This window comes from Dama dama, chromosome X (assembly GCF_033118175.1).
Source record: "Dama dama isolate Ldn47 chromosome X, ASM3311817v1, whole genome shotgun sequence".
In the NCBI taxonomy this organism is placed as follows: Eukaryota; Metazoa; Chordata; class Mammalia; order Artiodactyla; family Cervidae; genus Dama; species Dama dama.
The window spans coordinates 38,476,120-38,486,652 of record NC_083714.1 but is presented as its reverse complement, the minus strand read 5'-3'; the positions used below and the strand labels follow the sequence as shown (position 1 = coordinate 38,486,652).

At 47.9% G+C, this 10,533-nt stretch overlaps 1 protein-coding gene across 1 annotated transcript; it reads left to right on the top strand.

Moving 5' to 3' along the window:
* The first annotated feature begins 5,111 nt into the window (after nt 1-5,111).
* Nucleotides 5,112-6,060, top strand: LOC133053052 (exosome complex component MTR3-like). Its single transcript, XM_061137840.1, has one exon. The coding sequence runs from the start codon at nt 5,112-5,114 to the stop codon at nt 5,928-5,930; it is 819 nt and encodes a 272-aa protein (XP_060993823.1). The 3' UTR covers nt 5,931-6,060.
* Nucleotides 6,061-10,533: the final 4,473 nt, after the last annotated feature.

The window sequence follows — 10,533 nt, the reverse complement described above, 5'->3', positions numbered from 1 at the left end:
TGAAAGTGCTGCACTCAATATGCCAGCCAATTTGGAAAACTCAGCAGTGGCCACAGGACTGGAAAAGATCAGTTTTCATTCCAATCTCAAAGAAAGGCAATGCCAAAGGATATTCAAACTACTGCACAGTCGCATTCATTTCACATGTTAGCAAAGTAATGCTCAAAATTCTCCAAGCCAGGCTTCAACAGTATGTGAATTGAGAACTTTCAGATTTTCGAAAAACAGAGGAACCAGAGATCAAATTGCCAACATCTGTTCAATCATAGAAAAAGCAAGAGAGTTCCAGAAAAACATCTACTGTGCTTCATTGACTACGCTAAAGCCTTTGACTGTGTGGATCACCACAAACTGTGGAAAATTCTTAAAGAGATTGGAATACCAGACCACCTGACCTACCTCTTGAGAAATCTGTATGCAGGTCAAGAAGTAATAGAACCGGACATGGAACAATGGACTGGTTCCAAATAAGAAAAGTAGTACGTCAAGGCTGTATATTGTCACCCTGCTTATTTAACATCTATGCAGAATATGTGTGCATGAAACTCGCTCAGTCGTGTCTGACTCTTAGCAACCCCATGGACTGTAGCCCTCAAGATTTTTATGTCTATGGAATTCTCCAGGCAAGAATATTGGAGTGAGTTGCCATTCCCTTCTCCAGGGGATCTTCCTGACCCAGGGGTCGAAGCCAGGTCCCTCACATTGCAGGCATTCTTTACCATCTGAGCTACCAGGGAAGCATCATGTGAAATGCCAGACTGTGTGAATCACAAGCTGGAATCATGATTGCCAGGAGAAATATCAACAACCTCAGATATGCAGATGATACCACCCTAATGGCAGAAAATGCAGAGGAGCAAAAGAGCCTCTTAATTAAGGTGAATGAGGAGAGTGAAAGACTGACTTAGAATACAACATTAAAAACAACTAAGATCATGGCATCTGGTCCCATCACTTCATGGCCAATATATGGGGGAAAAATGAAACAGTGGCAGATTTTATTTTCTGGGGTTCCAAAATCACTGGGGATGGTGACTGCAGCCATGAAATTAAAAGATGCTTGCTCATTGTATGGAAAGCTGTGACAAACCTAGACAGTGTATTAAAAAGGAGAGACATCACTTTGCTGACAAACGTCCATATGGTCAAAGCTGTGGTTCTTCCAGGAAGATCCCCTGGAGAAGGACATAGCAACCCACTCCAGTATTCCTGCCTGGAGAATCCCATGGACAGAGGAGCCTGGCAGGCTGCAGTCCATAGGGTTGCAAAGAGTTGAACACAACTGAAGCGACTTAGGACTCACATGGTTTTTCCAGTAGTCATGTACATATGTGAGAGTTGTACCATAAAGAAGGCTGAGAGCCAAAGAATTGATGCTTTCGAACTGTAGTGCTAGAGAAGACTCTTGAGAGTCCCTTGGAAGACTCTTGGGAGTGAGTCCCTTGGAAGTCTCATGCAAGGAGATCAAACCAGTCAATCTTAAAGGAAATCAACCCTGACTATTCATTGGAAGGACTGATGCTGAAGCTCCAATACAGTGGCCACCTGATAGGAAGAGCCAACTCATTGCTGTTGCTGCTAAGTCGCTTCAGTCATGTCCAACTCTGTGCGACCCCATAGACGGCAGCCCACCAGACTCTTCTGTCCCTGGGATTCTCCAGGCAAGAATACTAGAGTGGGTTCTCATTTCCTTATTGGAAAAGACCCTAATGCTGGGAAAGATTGAAGGCAAAAAGAGAAGGGGGCAGCAGTGGATGAGATGGTTAGATAGCATCACCGACTCAATGGACATTAGTTTGAGCAAACTCCGGGAGATAGTGAAGGACAAGGAAGCCTGGCGTGCTGCAGTCCATGGGGTCCCAGAGTCGGACATGACTTAGTGACTGAACAACAATAAACATTTAGCAGCCTAGCACAGTATCTAAGAGATAGTAACTAATAGGAAAGTGGTATTCATTTTTACCTAAATAGTAGTTATTATTCCAGGTAAAAGTATTTGTGCTTTTAAAAAAACAGATGCCAGAAATTTCCTTCCCTGGTCTTAGCTTGGCTCCCATGCACGAATAATTTCCTTATTTGCTAGTGCTTCTGATTTGCCCTCATTTCTCTCTGGAACATCCTCCACTCACTCCCAGCCTCATATCATCCCTGCAACCTTGGCTTTCTTAATAAATAAATCACAGCAGGATCCTCTATGACCCACCTCCCAGAATATTGGAAATAAAAGCAAAAATAAACAAATGGGACCTGATGAAACTTAAAAGCTTTTGCACAACAAAGGAAACTATAAGCAAGGTGAAAAGACAGCCTTCAGAATGGGAGAAAATAATAGCAAATGAAGCAACAGACAAAGGATTAATCTCAAAAATATACAAGCAACTCCTGCAGCTCAATTCCAGAAAAACAAACGACCCAATCAAAAAATGGGCCAAAGATCTAAACAGACATTTCTCCAAAGAAGACATACAGATGGCTAACACACACATGAAAAGATGTTCAACTTCACCCATTATAAGAGAAATGCAAATCAAAACCTCAATGAGGTACCATTACACGCCAGTCAGAATGGCTGCTATCCAAAAGTCTACAAGCAATAAATGCTGGAGACGGTGTGGAGAAAAGGGAACCCTCTTACACTGTTGGTGGGAATGCAAACTAGTAGAGCTACTATGGAGAACAGTGTGGAGATTCCTTAAAAACCTGGAAATAGAACTGCCATATGACCCAGCAATCCCACTCCTGGGCATACACACCAAGGAAACCAGAACTGAAAGTGACACATGGACCCCAATGTTCACCGCAGCACTGTTTACAATAGCCAGGACATGGAAGCAACCTAGATGCCCATCAGCAGACGAATGGATAGGAAAGCTGTAGTACATGTACACAATGGAATATGACTCAGCCATTAAAAAGAATATATTTGAATCAGTTCTAATGAGGTGGATGAATCTGGAGCCCATTATACAGAGTGAAGCCAGCCAGAAAGAAAAACACCAATCCAGTATACTGACACATATATATGGAATTTAGATTAATCCTTTGTCTGTTGCTTCGTTTGCTATTATTTTCTCCCAATCTGAATTTAGAAAGATGGTAACGATACCCATATATGCAAGACAGAAAAAGAGACACAGATATATAGAACAGACTTTTGGACTCTGTGGGAGAAGGCGAAGGGTGGATGATCTGAGAGAACAGCATTGAAACATGTATATTATCAATTCTGAAACAGATCACCAGTCCAGGTTTGATGCATGAGACAACTGCTCCGGGCTGGTGCACTGGGATGACCCAGAGGGATGGGATAGGGAGGGAGGTGGGAGGGGGATTCAGGATGGGGCACACATGTAAATCCATGGCTGATTCATATCAATGTATGGCAAAAACCACTACAATATTGTAAAGGAAATATCCTTCAACTAATGTAAATTAATAAAAATAAAATAAATAAATAAAGAAGAGGTGGCAAGAATACACAGAAGAACTGTACAAAAAAGATCTTCATGACCCAGATAATCATGATGGTGTGATCACTCACACTCACCTAGAGCCAGACATCCTGGAATGTGAAGTCAAGTGGGCCTTAGGAAGCATCACTACAAACAAAGCTAGTGGAGGTGATGGAATTTCAGTTGAACTATATCAAATCCTAATAGATGATGCTGTGTAAGTGCTGCACGCAATATGCCAGTAAATTTGGAAAACTCGGCAGTGGCCACAGGACTAGAAAAGTTCAGTTTTCATTTCAATCCCAAAGAAAGGCAATGCCAAAGAATGCTCAAACGACCGCACGGTTGCCCTCATCTCACACGCTAGTAAAGTAATGCTCAAAATTATCCAAGCCAGGCTTCAGCACTACATGAACCATGAACTTCCAGATGTTCAAGCTGGTTTTAGAAAAGGCAGAGGAACCAGAGATCAAACTGCCACCATCTCCTGGATCATCAAAAAAGCAAGAGAGTTTCAGAAAAACTTCTATTTCTGCTTTATTGACTATGCCAAAGCCGTTGACTGTGTGGATCACAATAACCTGTACAAAATTCTGAAGGAGATGGGAATACCAGACCACCTGACCTGCCTCTCGAGAAACCTGTATGCAGGTCAGGAAGCAACAGTTAGACCTGGACATGGAACAACAGACTGGTTCCAAATAGTTAAAGGAGTACGTCATGTTACATGCAGTGTACATCATGAGCAACGCTGGGCTGGAGGAAGCACAAGCTGGAAATAAGATTGCTGGGAGAAATATCAATCACCTCAGATATGCAGATGACACCACCCTTGTGGCAGAAAGTGAAGAAGAACTAAAGAGCCTCTTGATGAAAGTCAAAGAGGAGAGTGAAAAAGTTGGCTTAAAGCTCACCATTCAGAACACTAAGATCATGGCATCCGGTCCCATCACTTCATGGGAAATAGATGGGGAGACAGTGGAAACAGTGTCAGACTTTATTTTTTGGGGCTCCAAAATCACTGCAGATGGTGATTGCAGCCATGAAATTAAAAGACGCTTACTCCTTGGAAGGGAAGTTAAGACCAACCTAGACAGCATATTAAAAAGCAGAGACATTACTTTATCAACAAAGGTCCGTCTAGTCAAGGCTATGGTTTTTCCAGTGGTCATGCACGGATGTGAGAGTTGGACTATCTTGGACTCTGTGGGAGAAGGCGAGGGTGGGATGTTTCGAGAGAACAGTATCAAAACATGTATATTATCTAGGGTGAAACAGATCACCAGCCCAGGCTGGATGCATGAGACAAGTGCTTGGGCCTGGTGCACTGGGAAGACCCAGAGGAATCTGGTGGAGGGGGAGGTGGGAGGGGGGATCGGGATGGGGAATACGTGTAACTCCATGGCTGATGCATGTCAATGTATGACAAAAACCACTGCAATATAGTAAAGTAATGAGCCTCCAACTAATAAAAATAAATAAAAAATTAAAAAATAGTAATAAAACTATTAGTCTGTACAACCTTCAAAAAAAAAAAAAAAGAAAGCTGAGCGGCCAGCCGCTGTCCCGCGCACCCTCGCGCGGCTGGCCAGGCTGGCGGGCGGAAGCGCCAGCGCACGGTGGGGCTGACGCGCGGAGCCGGCCGGCAGCAGCGCCACCATGCCCGCGGACCACCGCCGCATCCGCGTGCCCGAGGAGTCGCAGCCGCAGCAGCTGTACGCGGCCGGCGAGGGCGAGGCGCCGGCCCCTCGCGACCCGGCGCGGCTGCGGCCGGTGTACGCGCGCGCCAGACTGCTGAGCCAGGCCAAGGGTTCGGCCTACTTGGAGGCAGGCGGCCCCAAGGTGCTGTGCGCCGAGTCGGGCCCGCGCCAGGCCGAGGGCGGCGAGCGCGGCGGCTGCCCGGCCAGGGCGGGCTGCGAGGCTCCCGCGGCGCTGAGCGGCCGCCTGCTCTGCGACTTCCGCCGCGCGCCCTTCTCTGACCGAGGGCGCCGAGCCCCGCCGGGCGGCGGCGAGGAGCGCGAGCTGGCGCGGGCGCCGCAGGAGTCGCTCGAGCCGGCCGTGCGCCTGGGCCGCTACCCGCGCGCGCAGCTCGAGGTGTGGGCGCTGCTGCTGGGGGACGGCGGCTCGGCGCTGGCCGCCCCGCTCACTGCCGCCGCGCTCGCCCTGGCCGCCGCGGGCGTCGAGATGTACGACCTGGTGGTGGGCTGCGGCCTGAGCCGCGCGCCGGGGCCCGCGCCCGCCTGGCTGCTGGACCCCACGCTGCTGGAGGAGGAGCGCGCCGCCGCCGGCCTCAGCGTGGCGCTCATGACGGTGCTCAAGCAGGTGGCCGGGCTGCTGGGCAGCGGGGAGGGCGGCCCGAACGAGAGCTGGGCGGAGGCCGTGCACCTGGGGTTCGAGGGCTGCCAGCGCCTCTACCCCGTTCTCCAGCAGTGCTTGGTGCGGGCCGCCCGCCGGAGGGGTGGCGCCGCGCCCCTCTGAGCCCGAGACCCGAGTAACGACGGACGCCGAGGACCGAGCCGCCGCTGCCGCCACAAGGACCCGCGCCGTCGGCCTGCAGACTGTGTGCGCCGAACTGCAGCTGAGACCTGGGAGCACCGGAGAGGGTCTGCCGAGGCGTGCTCAGAATAGACGTGTTGGAGCGATTCTTTCCAGACTGCTTCGTTAAAAAAAAAACAAAAAAACCTTTCTAATTGAGTTGACTCCCAGCCACGACCCAGTTGAAGGAACCTGCCAGTGCATCTTGACTCCTAAGTTTGAAATGACTTCCGCTGCACTCATCGGGAAACCTAGAGCTGTTGTCCTGCAAGGGATGGACCCTATGCAGGCCAGCCGGGGACTCTCTCCTGAATAACTGGGCTGCTTTTGAGAGCAGGAACAAGGGGGCTGTGCCTTCCACGTACATCTGAACCCAAACAAAAACGCTTATAATCGGAAACATTCTTCTGTTGTTTTTGGTACCGACTTTAATGAGTAAGGCTCTTCCGAGCTGGGGAGTGTGTTCTCAGGGCTTGGGACAAGCATTATCTTTCATGTGTCCTGGTGTCACCGGTCCACCAGCGAGACGGCACCTGAACTGCCAGGAGTGAGAGTTTCTGGATGCTGGAGATGGAGTCTGGCCATTCTGTAGGGCAGAGGGGTCTCTCTGACCACGAGGGTGGGCTCTGGCCTGTGTGGCTCCTGAGCCCTGCAGGTCTGTGCTCAGGTCTGAATTGGCAAAAGGGCCGCCTGGGGTCCTCCCTGCACCAGCTTGGTGTGACCTGAGCGTGTGTGTCTCAGGGGCCTGCTCAGCTCTAGGAAAGGCTGGCTTGAGGCAGCTGAGAGACCAGAATGAGGCCTGGGGACCACACCAAGAACCCCTGACCGGGGGAGAAACACAGACTTTATTTGCCCCCAGTGACATAATATATAATTCCAAAGCAGATCTGCAATATCTAGAATCACAGCAGCAAGGAACAAGACAGAAACAAGGCACCTACAGGACCGAGGCCGAGCCTGCTGGGCGAGGGGCTGGGAGGCCATGAAGTCAGAAGAAGGCAACTGGAACTGAAGAAGTGTTAGCCCGGCTCCAAAGTGGCCACGTGGAAAAACAGGGCAGAGACCTGTGGGAAGGGGCCAGTTACATCCCATTAGATGGACATTTACAAAACCCTATCAACCCCCAGATGAGAGTCTCCCACATGAGATGGGAGGCAAACCACACACCATATATGCAGTTCTGTGTCACTGAAGAAACCCAAGTTTAAAAATCTATGTTACCTGTGTATTACCATATGTGAAATAGATGACCAGTCCAAGTTCGATGCATGAAACAGGGCACTCAAAGCCAGTGCACTGGGACAACCCAGAGGAATGTGATGGGGAGGGAGGTGGGAAGGGGATTCAGGATGGGGGTCACAGGTACACCCGTGGCTGACTCATGTCAATGTATGGCAAAAACCACCAGAATGGTAGAGCAATTAGCCTCCAAGTAAAATAACTTAGTTAACAAGAACAACAACAAAAAAAATCTGAGTGCCGAAGAATTGATGATTTTGAACTGTGGTGTTGGAAAAGACTCTTGAGCGTCCCTTGGACTGCAAGGAGATCCAACCAGTCCATCCTAAAGGAGATCAGTCCTGAGTATTCACTGGAAGGACTGATGTTGAAGCTGAAACTCCAATCCTTTGGCCGCCTGATGCGAAGAGCTGACTCATTTGAGAAGACCTGATGCTAGGAAAGACTGAGGACAGGAGGAGAAGGGGACAACAGAGGATGAGATGGTTGGATGGCATCACTGACTCAATGGCCATGGGTTTGAGTAGACTCCAGCAGTTGGTGATGGACAGGGAGGCCTGGAGTGCTGCGGTTCATGGGGTAACAAAGAATCGGACACAACTGAGTGACTGAACTGAACTGAACTGAGGTTATCTATACTGTTTTCCCACTGGAAATTACTTCATATTGTGAACAATGGTTCGTCAGAACAAAATGGTCCACTGAGAATCTTAGGATATAGACCCAGAGTGGCCTTGGATATCTTCTAGTGCTATAGCCTGACTTCCGTAACCAGGCCTCACACCAAATTAGTCTTTTCAAGACTTAACTCTAATGTGATTATATTTGAAGATAGAAAGTTTTGGAGATGAATTTAAAAGAGGTCGTGAGGGGTGAGTCTTAATCCAACAGGATCAATGGCCTTAGAAGAAGAAGAAAAGAGAGAGAGAGATCTCTTTCTGCCCACACACACTGAGGAAAAGCCATGTTGAGCACATAGGGAAAAGGCAATCATATGCTGCTGCCTTAAACTTGGAGTTAACAGCCTCCAAATCTGTGAGAAATAGATTTCCGTAGTTTAAGCTACCTAGTCTATGATCCTTTTTTTTTTTTTTTTCTTTTTTGACAATCTGAGCTAAGACACCTAGTCTAGGGTTTTCTTAGCTGTGATCTGGAAAATGCTGTTGTGCCTGGACTGTTAGTAGGTGTTGGTTCTATGGTCAAACGCCTTTGAGAATGTTGCATGCTATTAACATCTATTGATAGTTCACTACTTACATTAGACTCTTCAAGGCTTTCAGAGCCCTAGAGTGAGGAAACCTGGTTACCATTGTGGGAGGAGCACCTTTTAACATCTACATCACAGATTTCTTACATGGGGGCCTGTGGAAGCCCTGGGGGATTGCTTTTGTTCTTGTTTCACACCTGTCCAGGCCTTGACTTTGCTAACTCCACAGCTACTGAACCAGAATATCTAGGGGCAGAGTGCCCCAGATTACGAATGACTAAAAGCAGACAGATTTTTGAGGAGCTGAGTTTGGGAACTACTATTCCAGAACAACACTCTCGTGTTATAGGTGAGGAATTTAAGATCCTTGGAGGGAAATTGCTTGCCCAAGCATGAGCACAGGGCAAATATTTGGACCATTTCCCCCTCCACTATAAATAACCCCTGAGGTTTTTGATAGTTCTCCCAGCAATCGTGATTCCAGCTTGTGCTTCATCCAGCCCAGCATTTCGCATGATGTACTCTGCCTGTAAGTTAAATAAGCAGGGTGACAATATACAGCCTTGCCGTACTCCTTTCCCAATTTTGAACCAGTCCTTTGTTCCATGTCTGGTTCTAACTATTGCTTCTTGACCTGCATACAGGTTTCTCAGAAAACAGGTAAAGTGGTTTGATATTCTCATCTCTTTAAGAGTTTTCCACAGTTTGCTGTGATCCACACAGGCAAAGGCTTTAGCATAATCAATGAAGCAGAAGGAGATGTGCTTTTTTTCTTTGAATTCCCTTGCATTTTGTGTGATCCAGTGGATGTTGGCAATTTGATCTCTGGTTTCTCTGCCTTTTCTAAATCCAGCTTGAACATCTGGAAGTTCTCGATTCACATACTGCTGAAACCTAGCTTGAAGGATTTTAAGTATAATCTTGCTACCATGTGAAATGAGTGCAGTTGTATGGTAATTTGAACGTTCTTTGGCATTCCCGTTCGTTGGGAGTGCTGGATGTCAATTATATCGCAATAAAACCTCGGGGGAATAAGGACCAAGGTATCCAGCAGATGAATTTTTGTGTCTTAGTTGAAAATTCCGTAGAGAATGATGACTTCTGAAATGAATACTAAGTCATAAGAAAACTAGATGGTTGAAGGAAACTATTGCCTAGATGCTAATACCCTTTCCCTTGAGATGGTACCTATGGAACCCAGGGAGGTGAGAGAGAAGGAAAAAAAGAACTCAGGGACCAATCAGGTGGCTTGTTTCAACCCTGCCTCTCAGCACATAGCCTCTAATTCAGCTTAAAATGGGAAACAAAATCTCACAAGCAGCACAGTTATGGAGACTGATGAAGCAACCCAGAGTGGACTTCCTTCCTTTGAGTGGACTCCATGGGGGACTGGAGCTTTGGTACCAGCAGCTGCCCCTTAGGCCCATCCACCACCTCAGCGAGTAGAGATGAATTTGGGTAAGTCTCTCCTGGTTCTGAATCTCCCATATTGATTGAGATTCTGAGTTTTATTTGGTGGTGGAGCAGGTTACCTGCCCCCTCCTAGTAAGAAAGACACTAGGGGGAGCCCAGGTGAAACATCTGGGGAATACCCACTCACGGTCTAGATGATCAGTGGGGCTCAGTTGAAAGATACTGAGGAATTCCAACCCAGTCAAAAGATGCTAGGTGGGGGGCTGGCTGAAAGATGCCAGGAGAATTGCCCACCTAGTGGAAAGGTACTGGGTAGGGGGGCTCGATTGGGAAAAAAATCGAGGAATACCCAGGGCTTGGCTGAAAGATGCCAAGGTCGCTCCTTTGTAGGGGACTGAATGGTCTTGGCTGAGTGGTTAAGTAAGAGGCTGATCTGACACTTTTCCTCAGTTTGACTGCCTTTATAGAATTTGTCAGGATAAAAGTGAGGAAAATACATGAGCGCTTTGCTCTGAAAAAAAGGGACCAGACTCCTCCCGGCCAGTTTCAGTTTTCTCTGGTAACTGAGAAATTTAGGCGAGTGGTGGAGGCCTAGTGCTCGTACCGTGCAGTGGGCCCACAGGGAAACCCACTCATTAATTAAAATACTTGCCCATCCGGGGGTCGCAAATAAGAACTGGCCATTCA

Coding starts and splice junctions, on each gene's coding strand:
- LOC133053052 (XM_061137840.1), top strand. CDS start 5,112: ATGCCCGCGGACCACCGCCGCATCCGCGTGCCCGAGGAGTCGCAGCCG.